The following is an 18,678-nucleotide window of genomic DNA, read 5'->3' on the forward strand; positions in this document are numbered from 1 at the left end:
TCAGAATATGTTACTTTAAGTTGTTATCAGAACTACCATTGCTGTATGTTTCTTTCTTTGGAAAGCACCTCACATGTATTTTTGGCTAGGATATACATATAAAGTATATAACAATCTGTCACCAGGAACAGTGACTCATGCCTATAATCCCAGCACTTTGGGAGGCTGAGGTGGCGGATCACAAGGTCAAGAGATCCAGACCATCTTGGCCAACATGGTGAAACCCTGTCTCTACTAAAAATACAAAAATTAGCTGGGTGTGGTGGCGGGCGCCTGTAGTCCCAGCTACTCAGGAGGCTGAGGCAGGAGAATCGCTTGAACCCAGGAGGTGGAGGTTGCAGTGAGTGAGCTTGTGCCACTGCACTCCAGCCTGATGAGAGAGCGAGACTGTCTCAAAACACACACACACACACACACACACACACACACACACACACACACACACACGTTGCAGTGAGTGAGCTTGTGCCACTGCACTCCAGCCTGATGAGAGAGTGAGACTGTCTCAAAACACACACACACACACACACACACACACACACACACACACACACCCCTGTCAAGCAAACTCTGCATTCTTGTAGTTTAGACAGTGTATTTTTTACCCCATAGAAAAACTGGCATAGGCAGTTAGAATTGGACAATTGCCTGGCAATTGTGGAGTTAAGTTAGATGGTTATAATGGCTGGTTCTATGCTAACTGTGATAATAGGATTCATCCATCTCTACCAAAGTGAGGGAGACTTGTTCAGGTCCCATAGACTGTATTGGAGACACATTTCCTAATTTTGTATCCGTGAAGCCCCCTTCTCATAGATGAATGCAGGCTTGCCAGTCTGCTAATGTTAATGTTCTTGATGTTTCTGCAAAGCTCAGCTATCATTCATTACATTTTGATTCTCTTAATTAGATTTTTCACATTATAATTTTAACCTCAGTTTCCTGAGTACTTTGCTGTCAACTCTGTCCTACTTCTAAGGAAGAAGTCTATTGCCTAGATAATAGGATAAGTAACCCCAAAGGTAGTTACTTGTTGAAATACACCAAAGACAGTGGGAGTGCTTGTCGCCTTTGTGCATGAACTGAGTCTTTATTTATGGCAAAAGGTAGCAAATCCTACTAGCTATTAATTGGAATACTGAGGCCTGGACTACCTTGCCAGTCAGGAGAGACATTCAGCTGGGTGTGGTGGTGCATGCCTATAATCCCAGCACTTTGGGAGGCTGAGGTGGGAGGATTGCTTGAGGCCAGGAGTTTGAGACCAGCCTGGGCAACATAGTGAGACCATGTCTCTACAAAAAAAACTTAAAAAACAAAACAGAAAAAAAAAAAAAAAGAGGGGCATTTCAGTATCCTAGAGGAAGATTTTAATGTCTTCTAGAACAGATAATGTATTTGGTGGGCTCTGTGCTTGAGCTTACTATTGGGATGTCATTAGCTCTTAAGGTTTTTTTGTTTGTTTGTTTGTTTGTTTTCGAGTGTTTGTTTGTTTGTTTTCGAGATGGAGTCTTGCTCTGTTGCCCAGGCTGGAGTGCAGTGGCGCGATCTGGACTACTGCAACCTCTGCCTCCTGGGTTCAAACGATTCTCCTGCCTCAGCCTCCTGAGTAGCTGGGATTACAGGCACCTGCAACTATACCCAACTAATTTTTGTATTTTTAGTAGAGATGGGTTTTTACCATGTTGGCCAGGCTGGTCCCGAACTCCTGACCTCAGGTGATCTGCCAGCCTCGGCCTCCCAAAGTGCTGGGATTATAGGCGTGAGCCACTGTGCCTGGCTTAGCTCTTAAGTTTTAAGTTCCACAGAATCTTCTGAGTTAATTTTCCTTTATTCTCAAAGTTCTTGAGACCAAATCTTGTCTTCATAAATGTGTAACCCTACATTTAAACGTATCGCCAGTGAAATTTTCTTTAAAAAGAAACATTTAAAAATACTTGTTGGAAGAAATGACTTGTCTATACTCTTGATTTATAATAAATGTATAATAAAGTATGTTCCATTTGTATGTGGCTCATTATTGCATTATCACTATAGAATCTTGTCACTTTAGTAGTCATTATTATAACACTGAGAAGCAATGTCAATATAGCAGAGCTTTGTAGTTTGTATGCGTGCCCTTGATTGTTTACTTCTTTTTATTATAGGAGCCTATGGAGTTGTACTTAAATGCAGACACAAGGCAAGTACATTATTTTTAAAAAGAAATATCTGTTTATGTTTAACTGTTTTGAAACTAATGTAGTGGTCTTTGCGTGTGGGCATGTACAGGTTGAGCATTCCTTATCTGAAATGCTTGAGACCAGAAATGTTTTGGATTTTTTTGGATTTTGGAATATTTCCATATATGTAATGAGATACCTTGGGGATGGGACCCAAGGCTAGACACAAAATTCATTTATGTTTCATATATACTTAATACATATAGCTTGAAGGTAATTTTATGCAATATTTTAAGTTTTTGCCTAAAACAAAGTTTAAATACTTACATGTGGAATTTTCCACTTGTGGCATCATATCAGTACTCAAAGTTTTGGATTTTGGAGCATTTTGGATTTTTGAATTAGGGATGCTCAACCTGTAATTAAAACTCTGGTTATGAGGATGTTGTTTAATGAAGTGGAATTAATATGTGAATGCTGCCAGAAAGAGACTACTTTTAGATAAGCTTGATCATGGTTGGGTAGTCCTTAGTTCTCAGCAATCACGTGCTATTTTTTTTTTTCAACTGACCTATGCCGTGCACCTCATAATGACATTTAGATCAACAGTGGACAGCATGTATGATGGTGGTCCCGTAAGATTATGATATGGTATTTTTTGTTTAGATAAAAAACATTTTCAGATACACAAATACTTATCATTGACTATGGTACTCAGTAAGGTAACATGCTATACAGGTTTGTAGCCTTGGAACAATAGGCTATACCATGTAGCCTAGATGTGTAGTAGGCTATACCATCTAGGTTTGTGTAAGTACACTCTATGATGTTTGCACAGTGATAAAAATCACCTAATGACATATTTTTCAGAATGTATTCTTGTCATTAAGTGATGCATGACTGTATAAGTGAAAAGCTGCCTAATGGGAGAAGAGAAAAGGTGGTGGGACAGGAATAAGAAGGCAGGGCAGTGACAGATTTAATTTATGTTCAAGTACTTATGAGCAAAGAGTTTTTTTAAAAATTATTTTTCATGTAGACCCATTAACTTAGATTGCTTGATGCATTTGAATTCAGATTTTGAAGGGTAATAAGGTAGGTGTTTGGGTATGAGCTAGAACTTGGGATAATAGTGTAGATTATGATTACTGGCTATAGTTGATTACCCTTGAACAGCTGTGAAATGAACCTTACTAGAAATTATTTTACTATGGTAATAATCACAAATTATTCAGAGAAGTTATTTGAAGTTTCCATAGCTGTTATTCAGTGGTAAGCATGTTTTACTGGGAGAGTAACTTTCAGATGGCAAGTGTTGAAACTGTAACAAACATTAGTTTAAATATTTTTCTATTATGGCATACCTAGTCTGAGTATTTGGCTTCATTTGCATATAATTTGTTAAGACCAAGGTTTTAAGTTTTTTCATGATGTTTTAGAATGATATAATTTATGTCTGTGATGATTTTAGCAATTTAACCCAAAACATTTAAACTCTTGAATCTGTCATCTATTGAAAATAATGTATGTGTGTGTATGTATGTAAATATGCACACACATAAATAAAGATGATACTCTTATATTTGCTTTTTCTTTCCTATTGTACAAAATACTACCTGCCTTTTGAATTTAAGCCTTCGTGACACTTAATATATTTTTGTGTTTAGATCACAGATCTCTTACTTCCATGCAATGGCTTTTGTATTCTTTTTGAAATTGGGTGATTGAACTATTTTATGTTAATAATAGTTATCTGAAGATCTCTTTGCCATTAAATTTTCAAAAATGGTTCGAATACTATTGGTTCTTGATTAAGGATGATTAAGAATTTAAAATAATAAATATAATAAAAATAAATTTAGCACCTTGAACACCTTGTTAAGAAATATTACTGTAGTTTGAAATTAAACAAATGAAAAGCTCCCTAATAAAATGCTAAATGCTATACTTTTAATGACTTGCCTTTAGTTATAAGTTTCTGAAGCTTAAAAAAAATTCCTGGGTGGATATTACTTGGGAGAAATAGGTTATTAGTTTCTAAGTTAAATTTGACTTTTTCCCGAACATAAAACCTCCTTTTATACAATGGCTCTGTTTATGCAACATTGCAAATGGAAACTTCAGTTCTTACTTCTAATCTTGGGTTTTAAAACTCAAATATTTATGAAATATGTACATATCTTACATATGTACATACACATATGCATACATGTATTATACGTATACATATATCTGATATATATTACACATCATGTACAGAGTCCAAATGTTTTCTCCTAGTCATTGTCATACTTCAACCTGTGACCTTTTCCTCTATACTTTCATGTAACTTTAAGCTCTCCTTCTGCCTTTTATATAAAAATAGTTTATTATTTAAATATATTGTTTTTATCTTTCTATTTACTCATTTGTTAAAATGGTTGTTTCATATACCTGGTTCTCAAAACACACACTGTTAGTGCCAGCAGGATGGGCCCAGTGTGAAAGTGGATGAGAATGGACATCTCTACTCTTAGGAAACCAACTCTAAATGTGAACTCTGATTTTTAGTTACTGTGTGTAGGAAACTTTGAATTACAAGGATAAATAAACCATACTTTTCTTGCCTTTATATGGCTTATGGTCTGTCTGAAGAGATAGAAGAATAGATAACTTAAAAAAAAAAACAAGTCTGTGAGGTTGCTGCAAATGAGATACATCTAAAACATTTCTCTTTGCTGTCCTTCACTACATGAGGTCACACACCAGCTCTTTAAGTATTGTAGCTTTCTCCTTGCATGTGTCTAAAAAGATATCACTGGATGGAAAATTTAAAGCATAAATTAGTGCCTATCTCAGAGTATTATAAAACTCTTTTTTAGAATCTGCAGCTGTTTAGTCATTAGGCTTGTTATAGATAGTATATCCTTTTCTCAGCTAAAATCAGACCTTCAAATCTATACCCCATTATCCAAAAATAGAGAATTTGATGCTTCTGGCAAGATTGATGCTTTAGGGTCAAACAAATGGATTATTATGAAACTCATATTATAATTAAAAATGTATGTAATCTTCCCGATTGTACTTATGTAAAGTAATCAGGCCAATATCTTTTGCATACCTTTAAAAATTTAGTGAAATGTTTATAAAAATGTATAAGTCAGGTCTGTGTGATTGTTTATGCATAAATTCGGTATCTTTTTGAAAAGGTTGACTGGGGATGTATATATAATTAATTCTTAGCATGTTGTATATTTGAACAAGTATAGAAGAAAGTCACTTTTTTAATCTGTGTACTGTTGCAGTAATTGAGAGATCATGCTGATAAATAGGTGTATTTTGCTTTTGTGCATAGAATATGATGTTGGGCTGATCCAGACCAAAGATCATACTTCCTAATTTACTGAAATTAATGCTGCTCAATTTCAAAGGAAAAATATAGCTTGTACTTTTTTTTTGACAGCTGAACAAAATTAAGCTGTATATATTTATTGTATATATAATAATAAGTTGTTATATATACACGTTGACATGCATATGAAAACTCTTAGCAGTGACTAAGCTTCTTTTTAGGACTCATTATGACTACTCACATTTGAAAGATGTTCTAGGCTGGCCACAGTGGCTCACGCCTGTAATCCCAGCACCTTAGGAGGCCAAGGTGGGCAGATCACCTGAGGTCAGGAGTTCAAGATCAGCCTGGCCAATGTGGTGAAACCTGGTCTCTACTAAAAATACAAAAATTAGCCGGGCGTGGGGGCGCATGCTTTTAGTCCCAGCTACTCAGGAGGCTGAGGCAAGAGAGTCACTTGAACCTGGGAGGCGGAGGTTGCAGTGAACCGATATCGCACCACTGCACTCCAGCCTGGGTGACAAGAGTGAAACTCCATCTCAAAAAAAAAAAAAAAAAAAGATATTCTGGTTTGGACCTTTACCCTGCAGATATGCATAGTTAATTATCTTTTTATTTGTATGTGTTTGTTTTTTTTGTTTTTTGTTTTTTGCTTTTTTTTGTGACGAAGTCTCACTCTCACCCAGGCTGGAATGCAGTGATGTGATCTTGGCTCACTGCAGCCTCCACCTCATGGGTTCAAGCGATTCTTGTGCCTCAGCCTCCCGAGTATCTGGGACTATAGGCACGCACCAACATGCCCGGCTAATTTTTGTATTTTCAGTAGAGACGGGGCTTCATTACGTTGGCCAGGCTGGTCTTGGACTCCTGACCTCAAGTGATCTGCCTGCCTCGGCCTCCCGAAGTGCTGGGATTTACAGGCGTGAGCCACCGCGCCCAGCCTCGTGTGTCTGTTTTAAAGTGCCTGTGAAATAGGCATGTTTTGTAGCATGCTCTTCTTAGCAAAAACACGAAAAGGTCATGCTTACAACAAGGCAAGGATAATTGAATGGGGTTGAAATAAAGACATTCGATTAGAACTTGAGGAAAGTGGGCTTGTACAGCTTGATAGAGAGAGGCTGGAGGGTGATGCTCATTGAGCCCAGGACAGGAAAGTGGTGATTCATATAATTTGTTTCCTGTGACTATGGTTGACTTATGAGAAGTTTTTGTTTGTTTTGAAGCAGTAGGTGACATATGCTTTGGAGATAGCTAGTTATACAAAGCTGTGAACATCCAACATTGGGGTACAGCCTATAAGTGTTCAATAAATAATAATTTTACGTTAGAGAACTGAAAATGAAGGATGCAGTAGAGAGCTGTTGCAGAGTAGCAGGGACCTGGTATGTGTGGAGGGATGAAAGATGATCCCAGGGACTTGAATGTGGTAAACTAGAAAAGCTTTGGTATTATTTATCAGGCTGGGAAACTTGTAAAAGATATATGAGTTTGGGGGGAGAAATAATGAGTTTGGCTTTAATAAAGAATAAAAATGGCAGCAGAACATAAAACCTAATATTAACAAATACTACCTATTGAGCATCTACCACATGCTAGACACTCTACTAGATGTCTCAACCACTACAACAAGATAACTCTATTCTTAGCCTCATTTTACACATGAGGAGACTGAGTCTTAGAGGGTCTATGTAATAGGGCCAAAATCATGTGGCTGATAAATTGTGGAACTAGGCTTTGATCTGACTCCAGAAATAGCTAACTTGAGCATGAGATAGGAGCCTTCTCTTCTCTTCTCTTTTCCTTCCTTCCTTCCTCCCTTCCTTCCTTTCTTCTTTCCTTCTTTCTCTCTCTCTCTCTCTTTCTCTCTCTCTCTCTCTCTCACTGTGTTGCCCAGGTTGGAGTGCAGTGGCACAATCTCTGCTCACTGCAACCTCCGCTTCCCGGGTTCAAACAATTCTTATACCTCAGCCTTCCGAGTATCTGGGATTACAGGCATGAGCCACCACCATGCGTGGCTAATTTTTGTATTTTTAATAGAGATGGGGTTTCACCATGTTGGCCATGCTGGTCTTGAACTCCTGACCTCAAGTGATCAGCCTCCCAAAGTGCTGGGATGACAGGCGTGAGCCATTGCGCCTGGCCTACGTTTTTTTTTTTTTTATTGCTAAACAATTTTAAGAAGATACTTGAGGAAAAAGATCTGTCTCCTCTTAGAGAAGCACTCATAGAGAACCATTGTGTGTGGTTTCTGCTCTTGTCCTGAGTTTTGTTGCTGATCCAATTAATTGTAGAACAGTGCCTGGAACGCTGAAATAGTCTCACCCAAATTCTAATTCTTTGTATTTTAATATTTTGTATTTGAGATTTTGCTAGACTGTTGATACCAGAAAAACTACAAATGCTGCTGTTGTCTTTTTTTTTTTCTAATAAGATAGGATCGCGTTATGTTGACCAGGCTGGTCTCGAACTCCTGGCCTCAAGCAATCCTCCCATCTTGGCCTCCCAAAGTACTGGGATTACAGGCGCCTGGCCACTTCTGTTGTCTTTTTATCTATTAAAGAAATAATGGGTCGTGTGTCATTTTCCATGCTGATCTGACTTTTTGTTTTTTTGAGATGAAGTTTTGCTCTTGTCACCCAGGCTGGAGTCCAATGGCGCTATCTCGGCTCACTGCAACCTCCGCCTCCTGGGTTCAAGTGATCTCCTGCCTCAGCCTCCCAAGTAGCTGGGATTACAGGCATGTGCCACCACACTGACTAATTTTTTGTATTTTTAGTAGAGACAGGGTCTCACCATGTTGGTCAGGCTGGTCTTGAACCCCTGACCTCATGTGATCCACAACGCCTGGGCCTCCCAAAGTGCTGCGATTACAGGCGTGAGCACCTGGCCTGACCTAACTTTTTAAGGGAGCTAGAAGAGTTTTGGGCCTTTGCAAGCCTCCTGTTTGCCTTTATCCTCATCATCCGAATCTACATTTAGTTTATTGTTTGTGAGTTTTTTAGTAAACAGAGTAAGGGAATGGTCATGTTACAATTAGTATTACCTCTTTCTACTCTGAAAACTTTTCCTCATTCCTCCTTTTTACAGTGATTCAGTTCCTAAATCATCATTTCCCCACTCACTTCTAGAGGATGAATTGGCTGGAATGCTTTTCCAGTGTACCACTTTCAAATCCTTGGGATTATCTTTCATCCCTCTTCAGGGACTGAGTCCCTGCTACTCTGCAACAGCTCTCTACTACATCTTTCATCTTCAGTTCTCTAATTTAAGTTAACATTCTTATTTATTGAATACTTATAGTTAACTTTAAAGTCCTTTTATGGTAATCATAAAAATATAATTAGTTCAAAGAAGAGAACATCTCTTCTGTACTATAAGGTGAATAATTTCATTAGTCTCTGATAAATGTGCTTAAGTGATTTATACTAGCTCCTTAATGCCACTTTTCTTCAAAACTTCAGAAACAAAAATGAGTGTGAATCATTTTTTCCCCCCACAGGCCTGCAATATATAGGCACTGATGAACAAATACCTATATAGTGGAAACTCTTGAGTAATTTAAGCATAGCTCTTTATCAGTTGTTGAAACTTCTTCAAAGTAGTGCACGGATCCCAGCACTTTGGGAGGCCAAGGCAGGCAGATCACCTGAGGTCCAAGAGTTCAAGACCAGCCTGGCCAACATGGTGAAACCCCATCTCTACTAAAAATACAAAAAAATTTGCTGGGCATGGTGGCGGACACCTGTAATCCCAGCTACTCAGGAGGCCGAGGCAGAATTGCTTGAACCCGGGAGGCGGAGGTTGCAGTGAGCGGAGATTGGGCCACTGCACTCCAGCCTGCGCGACAGAGCAAGACTCCGTCTCAGAAAACAACAGAGTAGTACATCGTGATCTATTTCTACATAAAAAGTAATCCAACACTGATTTACTGTGTAATTAGAAGCTGTAGTTCATATTTTACAATTTAAAGGTGTCTTTCATATATTAAAGCATTTTAATTTAAAAAAAATCAACTTTTTTTTTGTTTTTAAAGTTACTTCCTATACTTAAAACACTGTGTTCTAGGCATGACATCATAAAGTAAAATTCAACCAGACATCTAAGGAAAATCTGTTGAATGCCTATCAAATATCAGGCACTTAGCTAGGCACTAACTACAAAAAAACAATAAGATGTAATTTTTACTTTTAAGGAATTTAACATGGATAAATTAACAAATATAAAGTCATGTTTTCTTTTCTTTTCTTATTTTTTTTTTTTTTTTTTGAGACAGAGTCTCGCTCTGTCGCCAGGCTGGAGTGCAGTGGCACAATCTCAGCTCACTGCAACCTCTGCCTCCCGGGTTCAAGTGATTCTCCTGCCTCAGCCTCTCGAGTAGCTGGGACTACAGGTGCCCGCTACCATGCCTGGCTAATTTTTTTTATTTTTAGTAGAGATGGCGTTTTACCATGTTGGCCAGGATGATCTCGATCTCTTGACCTCATGATCCACCCTCGGCCTCCCAGGGTGCTGGGATTATAGGCGTGAGCCATCGCCCCAGCCTTAAAGTCATGTTTTCTGTTGTCAGGAAGTTTAACATATAGTTTGGGAGGTGAATTTGAGATAAGATGGTAGTTGACATGATAGTGTGAAACCTTTCCCTTTTTTTTTTTCCAATAAATTTCTCCATTGAAGCCTGCCTTAGGAAAAATTCATGTCAATAATAAAGCGGGAGGGGAAAAGCATTTCCCAGAACCCCACATGAGAACTACCATAAAGCTGGGAATAGAATTAAGGAGTAACATTATTAGCTGATAATGGACTGAATGAGAATGGTATAGTGAGAACCTCTGTTTTACCTCTGTGTGTCAGAGGGCCCAGAATCCTTGGTGTAGTAATGATGGATTGTAGAACCTTCCCCAAATGGCACAGTTGAAACTTGATCCAGGAAGCCCAAGTCATTGCCGTTAAGACTCTACCATATTAGGATGGGCAGGAGAACCTCTCCTAGCTGTATAGATCCGGAGTTGGCAAACTACTGCCTGTGGGCTCTATTTTATAAATAAAGTTTTGTTGGAATGCAGCCACAGTCAATTAAGTATTTTTTGTGCATGGTTTTGCAATACAATGACAGTTGAGTAGTTGCGATAGAGACTGACCCACAAAGCCTGAAATATTTATTATCTGGCTTTGTATAGAAAGAGTTTGCTGACTTCTGATATTGAGCAAGCCCTAACTAGGAGAATATTGTGGGAACAGCGTAGTGGCCTTAGTGAACCACAGTCTTAATTTCTATTTGACTCTTTGCCCTTGGTGCTCTAAGAGCCTGAGGAATAAGGTTAATAAGGTGGGGGACTTCAGTGAAAATTACTTTTCCGTTGATCTGGACTTGAGTAAATCCTTTGAATGGCTGGGCAGGAAGTTTTGTATTGGTTACCTCTTTCACGTGTCAACTGTCGCAGCAGAGATGTGGAATTTGCTGGGTACTGGGCATACAGAGACGCATATAGTCTATTTACCTTCTGTCACATCACTGGCCTGCATAGTACCCTTTCCACCCAAAGACGAATACGAAGAAGAAAACAGTCCTCATTGAGATTGTGAAAAAATTCTTCAGCTCAAGAGAAGGACATTCTCATAAATATGAAGAGATTTATGAGTGTAAAATTCTTTGGAGAAAAATATGTGAGATTCAAAGGAACGTAAATAAGAAATTAAGACGAAACAGTTAACTTTTGTTTCAAGTGCCTCTTCCAGGCATTGTGCTAGCTGCTTTATTTTCGTGTCTCTTTCAATCCTCACATTAACCATAAAAGTTAGAAGGAATTATCCTCCTCTTATGTGGGGGAAACTGGTGCTCGAATAGGTTAATTTCCTGAAAGCCATACAAGTCAGTAGATGGTTGAGCCGGGAATTAGTCACATTTTAGGCTCCCCTTCTTTCTTAAAAAAATTGAGGTAAAAGTCACATAACATGAAATTAACCATTTTAAAGTATACAAGTATGTGACATTGAGTACATTCATAATGTTGTGCAACCACCACCTCTTTGAAGTTCCAAAACATTTTCATCACCTCAAAAGAAAACCCTGTACTCACTATTTACCCCCCATTTTCCCTTGCCCCTGGCAACCACCAATCTGCTTTCTGTATTTACCTATTTTGGATATTTCATATAAATGGAATCATACAAATCATACAACATGTGACCGTTTGTGTTTGGCTTCTTTGACCTATGTTTTCAAAGTTTATCCACGTTGTAGCATGTAACAGTACTTCATTCCATTTTATGCCTGCATGATACTGTTTCGTGTTGTATGAATATACCTCATCGTGTTTATCTTTTCATCAGTCATGGACATTTGAGTTGTTTCTACCTTTTGTCTATTGTGACTATTACTGCTATGAACATTCATGTACAAGTGTTGTTTGAATTTCTATTTTCAATTCTCTGGGGTATATACCCCAAAGTAGAGTGGAAATGCCATGTTTAATTTTTTGAAAAATTGCTTAAACTGTTTTCCACAGCAGCTGCCCTACTTTACATTCCCACCAGCAATGTATGAGAGTTCCAATTTCTCAACATCCTCACCAACTCTTGTTTCCTCCTCCTCCTCCTCCTCCTCCTCCTCATTGAGACAAAGTCTCACTCTGTCGCCCAGGCTGGAGTGCAGTGTCTCCCTGCAACCTCCGCCTCCCAGGTTCAAGTGATTCTTGTGCCTCAGCCTCCCGAGTAACTGGGATTACAGTTGTGCAAGCCACCATGCCTGACTAATTTTTGTATTTTTATTAGAGATGGGGTTTTGCCATGTTGGCCAGGCTGGTCTCAAACTCCTGGCCTCCAGCGATCCACCTACCTTGGCCTCCCAAAGTGTTGGGACTATAGGTGTGAGCCACCACGCCTGGCCACCTTATTATTACTTTTTAATTGTAGCCACCCTAGTGGATGTAGTGTGGTATCTTATTGTGGTTTTGATTTCCATTTCCCCAATGATGAGTGATTTTGAGCATCTTTTCATGCGCTTTTGGTCATTTGTATATCTTCTTTGGAGAAATGTCTATTCCAATCCATTGAGCATTTTAAAATTGGGTTGTCTTTTTGGTTGAATTGTAAGAGTTATTCATATAATCTGAATATAGATTCCTTATCAGATATATGGCTTGCAAATATTTTCTCTAATTTTGTAGGTTGCCTTTTCACTTTCTTAATAGTGTGCTAGATGATGTACAAGGTTTTTAATTTTGATGAAGTCCAGTTTATTTTTTCCTTTATTGCTCATATTTTTAAAACCATTGCCGAATCCAATGTCATGAAGATTTATGGCTGTTTTTTTTTAATGGTACAGTAGTATAGTTTTAGCTCTTATGTTAGGTTGTTGATCCATTTTGAATTGTTGTTTGTACAGTTAAAAATTGTTTTAATGAAATTTTATTTTTATATATTTAAGGGGTACAAGTACAGTTTTGTTACATGGGTTTATTTGCGTAGTGGATGAAGTCTGAGGTTTTTGTGTAACCATACCCAAATAATGTACATTGTACCCATTAAGTAATTTCTCATAACGTTTGTATTGTTTTTGTATATGTTGTGAGATAGAGGTCTAACTTCATTCTTTTGCTTGTGGATATTCAGTTGTCCCAGCACCTGGATTTGTTGAAGAGATCATTCTTTCCCCATTTACTGGTGCTAGCACCCTTGTTGAAAATCAGTTGGCCATAGACATGTGGGTTTGTTTGCGGACTCTCACTTTTATTCCTCTGGGCTATGTGCCTGTCTTTATGTCAGCACTTCACTGGTTCGATTACTATAAATTTGTGGTAAATATTGAAATTCGGAAGTGTGAGTCTTCCAACTTTGTTATTCTTTTTCAATACTATTTTGTCTATCAAGGGCTCCTTGCAATTCTGTATGAATTTGAAATTTTTTTTTTCATTTCTGGGAAAAAAAAGCTGTTGAAATTTTGATAGAGATTGCAGTGACTCTGTAGATTGCTTTGGGTAGTACTGTCATCCTAACTATAAATTCTTCCAATCCATGGGACCTTTCCATATATTTAAGTGTTTAACTTCTTTTAGCAATGTTTTGTAGTTTTCAGTGTGCTAGTCTTTTACCTCATTGGTTAGATTTATTCTTAGATGTTTTATTCATTCGGATGCTTTTTTTGTTTTTGAGGCAGAGTCTTGCTCTGTTGCCCAGGCTGGAGCTTTTTTTTTTTTTTTTTTTTTTTTTTTTTTGAGACAGACTTTTGGTGTGTTGTCCGGGCTGGAGTGAAGTGTTGTGATCTTGGCTCACTGCAACCTCTGCCTCCTGGGTTCAAGCAATTCTCATGCCTCAGCCTCCTGAGTAGCTGGTATTACAGATGTGCACCACCACGCCCAGCTAATTTTTATATTTTTAATAGAGACAGGGTTTTGCCATGTTGGCCAGGCTGGTCTCAAACTCTTGGCCTCACGTAATCCACCCACCTTGGCCTCCCAAAGTGCTAGGATTGCAAGCGTAAGCCACCGCACCTCGCTGCTATTTTAAATGAAATAGCTCTGTTAATTTCTTTTTTAAGAAATTTTTTAAAGATTTTTTAAAGCTATTTTAAATGAAATTGCTGTTAATTTCTTTTTTAAGAAATTTTTTTAAGATTGTTTGTTGCCAGTGTATAGAAATATTATCGATTTTTTTTTTTTTTTTTTTTTTTTGAGACAGAGGCTCTGTCACCCAGGCTGGCTGTAGTGCAGTAGTGTGATCTCGGCTCACTGCAACCTCTGCCTCCCAGGTTCAAGCCATTCTCCTGGCTCAGTCCCCCATGCAGCTGGGATTACAGGTGCATGCCACCACACCCAGCTAATTTTTGTATTTTTAGTAGAGACAGAGTTTCACCATGTTGGCCAGGCTGGTTTTGAACTCCAGACCTCAAGTGATCTGCCTGCCTTGGCCTCCCAAAGTGCTGGGATTACAGGCGTGAGCCACCACGCCCGGCCCCAGTTTTTTTTTTTTTTATTGTGGTAAAATATATGTAATATAAAATTTGCCGTTTTAACTATTTCTAAGGCCGCAGTTTGACATTAATTGTATCCACGGTGTTACGTAACCATCACTACTATGTATTTGCACATTTTTTTCATTACCCCAAACAGGAACTCTCTGCCAATTAAGCAATAACTCTCTAATTCCCCTATCCCCAGTAGTTGTAACTTCCAACCTACTTTCTGTCTCTGTGATTTTTGCCTATTCTAGATATTTTATATAAGTGGAATATTACAGTATTTGTCCTTTTGTGTCCGATTTCTTTCACTTAGCATGATGTTTTTAAGGTTCATTCATGTAGAGTATATCAGAACTTCATTCCTTTATATGACTGAACAATATTGGAACAACATATAACAATATTATATGGTTGAACCTTGAAAACATCATGTTCATTGTATATGTATACAACGAACAAAATGTGTTGTATACATGTAATTAGACATCATCTATTACCATTGAGTATTCGTGCTGTTACCTGTGGGTTTTATAAATGTTCTTTATCAGGTTGAGGAACTTGCCCTCTATTTATAGTCTTCTCATCTGCCATGGATATGATATGTGGGGGCAGAATGTACACCACATTTTGTTTATCCATTTGTTTCTTCGTGGACACTTGAGTTATTTATACCTTTGGTTATTATGAATAATGCTGCTATGAACATTCACATACAAGTATCTGAGTCCTCGTTTTCAATTCTTTTGAATATATACCTAGGAGTAGCATTGTTGGGTCATATGGTAATTACATGTTTAATATTTTGGGGCCTACTGGTTTTTGTGTTTTGATCTTGTATTATGCAACTTTGCTGAATTCGTTTATTAGTTCTAATATTTTTTGTGTGTGGATTCTTTAGAATTTTCTCTGTATAAGGTACCATCTGTGAATAGGGGTAGTTTTACTTATCCATTTACAATTTGGACACCTTTTATTTCTTCTACTTGTCACATTGCTCTGGCTAGAACTTCCAGTGCTTTGTTAAATAGAAGTGGTGAAAGTGGGCATCTTTGTCTTGTTCCTGATCTTGAGAGGAGGGGTTTTAGTCTATTACCATTGAGTATTCATGATGTTAGCTATGGGTTTTAAAAATGTCCTTTAACAGGTTGAGGAAGTTGTCCTCTATTTCTAGTCTTCTCATCTGCCATGGATATGATATGTGGGTAAAGGTAGGTGGGCAGTTTAAAATGCACAGTGTTATCACAAAGCAGCTACCTCTTTCACCAAGCCTTCCTCTGGTAGTTGTGAGTTTTTGAATACCTGCAGAGTTGTGGAAAAGTTGATTCTGATACTTTTTGCCAGCTCATTAGTTGTTTTTGTGGAGGGACAGAGTCCTAGATTTCCCAGTTCTGCCATTTTCAGTGCTAACACTCTCCAGATATGTGTTTTGCACATATTTCCTTCCAGTCTGTGGCATGTCTTTTCATTCTTACAATGGTATGTTTACCAGAGCAGAAGTTTTTAATTTTAATGAAATCCTACTTAGCAATTTTGTCTTTCATGGACAGTCCTTTTGGTGTTACATCTGAAACCTCATTGCCAAACTGAAGGTCACCTAGATTTTCTAGGTTATCTTCTGGAAGTTTTATACATTTGCATTTTACGTTTAGGTGTATGATCCATTTTGAGTTAGTTTTTGTGAGACTTGTAAGGTCTGTGTCTAGATCCTTTCTTTTGCATTTGGACATCTAGCACCGTTTGTTGAAAAGATTGCTTTCCCCGTTGGATTGCCTGTGCTCCTTTGTCAAAGATCTGCTGATTGTATTTGTGTCGAGTCTATTTTTTGTTTGTTTGTTTGTTTGTTTGTTTTAGAGATGGGGTCTTGCTTTGTCATCCAGGCTGCAATACAGTGATGCAGTCATGGCTCACTACAGCTTCAAACTCCTGGGCTCAAGTAATCCTCCCATCTCAGTCTCCCAAGTGGTTGGGACTATAGGCTCATGCCACCATGCCCTGCTAATTTTTAAATTAACTAATTAATTATTTTTGAGATGGAGTCTCGCTCTGTCACCCAGGCTGGAGTGCAGTGGCGCAATCTTGGGTCACTGCAACCTCCACATCCTGGGTTCAAGCACGTCCTAGTCTCAGCCTCCTGAGTTGCAAGGACTACAGATACATGCCACCACGCCTGGCTAATTTTTATATTTTTAGTAGAGATGGGGTTTCAGCATATTGATCATGCTGGTCTTGAATTCCTGACCCCAGGTGATCTACCCACTTCAGCCTCCCAAAGTGCTGGGACTACAGGCGTGAGCCACTGCGCCCAGCCTAATTTTTAAATTTTTTGTAGGGACAGGGTCTTGCTATGTTGACCAGGCTGGCTCTTGAGTCTGTTTTTGTGCTTTATTCTGTTCCATTGATGTCTGTGTCTATTTTTCACCAATACCATATTGTCTTGATTACTGTAGTTTTGTATTATCTTAAAGGGGAGTAGTAGTATCAGTCCTTTCACTTTGTCATTCTTCAGTATTGGGTTGGCTGTTTTGGGCCTTTCAATACACCCTTTGACTTTAGTTTGTCAATATTCACAGAATAGCTTCTAGGGATTTGGATTGGGATTGCATTGAATCTGCAGATCAAGTTGAGAAGAACTGACAACCTAACAATATTGAGTCTTTTTTTTTTTTTTTTTTTTTTAGTTGGAGTCTCACTCTGTTGCCCAGGCTGGAGTGCAATGGTGCGATCTTGGCCCACTGCAACCTCCGCCTCCTGGGCTCAAGCGCTTCTCCTGCCTCAGCCTCCGAGTAGTTGGGATTGCAGGCTCCCACCACCACGCCTGGCTAATTTTTGTATTTTTAGTAGAGATGGGGTTTCGCCATGTTGGTCAGGCTGGTCTCAAACTCCTGACCTCAGATGATCCACCCGCCTCGGCCTCCCAAAGTACTGGGATTATAGGCGTGGGCCACCGCACCCGGCCAACAATATTGAGTCTTATAATCTGTGAACACAAAATCTCTCTCCATTTATTTAGATCATCTTTGATTTTTAACAGCAATGAATAATTTTTCACATACAGATCCTGCAAATATTTTGTTAGGTTTATACCTTAGCACTATTTTTGGGGTGCTAATATAAATTGTATTGTGTTTTCAATTTCAAATTCTAGTTGTTCTTTGCTGGTATACAGGAAAGTAATTGACTTCTGTCTGTTAACTTTGCATCCTGTGACCTTGCTGTAATTGTTTAGTAGTTCCAGGTTTTTCTTTTTCTTTTTTTTGTTTTTGTAGATTCTTTGGGATTTTCTACATAGACAGTCATGTCATCTGTGAACAAAACAGTTTTATTTCTTTCTTCCCAATTTGTATATCTTTTCTTTCCTTTTCTTATCTTATTGTATTTCTTAAGACTTCCAGTACAGTGTTGAATATGACTTATGAGGTGGGGCATCCTTCTGATCTTAAGGGGAAGGCGTGCAGTTTCTTACTGTTAAGTACCAATAATGTTAGGTTTTTTGTAGATGTTTTTCATCTGAGGAAGTTCCTCTCTATGCCTAGATTGCTGGGAGGTTTGTTTTTTTTCTTAAATCAGTGACGGAGATTGAGTTTCAAAAAACGCTTTTCTGTATCCATTGATAAGACCATGTGATTTTTCTACTTAGCATGGTGGTGGTGGTATATTACATGGCTTGATTTTGGAATGCTGAAGCAGCCTTTCTTTCTTTCTTTTTTTTTTTTTTTTTGAGAGGGAGTTTCACTCTTGTTGCCCAGGCTGGAGTGCAATGGTGCGATATCGGCTCACCGCAACCTCCGCCTCCTGGGTTCAGGCGATTCTCCTGCCTCAGCCTCCCGAGTAGCTGGGATTACAGGCACCTGCCACCACGCCTGGCTAATTTTGTATTTTTAGTAAAGATGGGGTTTCTCCAAGTTGGTCAGGCTGGTCTCGAACTCCCGACCTCAGGTGATCCGCCCGCCTCAGCCTCCCAAAGTGCTGGGATTACAGGCGTGAGCCACCGCGCCTGGCCTTGAAGCAGCCTTTCATACCTGGTGTATAGTTGTTTTCATATATTGGCGGATTTGATTCCCTTAATATTTGTTGTGGATTTTTGCATCTGTATTCATGAGAGGTATTGGTCTGTAGTTTGCCTTTTGAAAAATATATTTAGCTTATTTTGGTATTAGGATGATACTGACCTCATAGAATGAGTTAGGAAGTATTCCCTCTGCTCCTGTTGTCTGGAAGAGATTGTAGATAAT

General features: G+C 38.6%; 1 protein-coding gene across 8 annotated transcripts in view; it reads left to right on the forward strand.

Moving 5' to 3' along the window:
- CDKL5 (cyclin dependent kinase like 5) overlaps positions 1–18,678 on the forward strand; it is a 228,918-nt gene that overhangs the window by 82,666 nt on the left and 127,574 nt on the right. For all 8 annotated transcript variants that reach the window (XM_016943184.4, XM_063804863.1, XM_054676254.2 and 5 more), the window contains one exon: positions 2,145–2,179. In XM_016943184.4, the coding sequence (XP_016798673.1) occupies positions 2,145–2,179 (35 nt within the window). The remainder of the gene's footprint in view (positions 1–2,144; positions 2,180–18,678) is intronic.

The sequence above is a fragment of the Pan troglodytes genome, chromosome X, assembly GCF_028858775.2.
Source record: "Pan troglodytes isolate AG18354 chromosome X, NHGRI_mPanTro3-v2.0_pri, whole genome shotgun sequence".
Lineage (NCBI taxonomy): Eukaryota > Metazoa > Chordata > Mammalia > Primates > Hominidae > Pan > Pan troglodytes.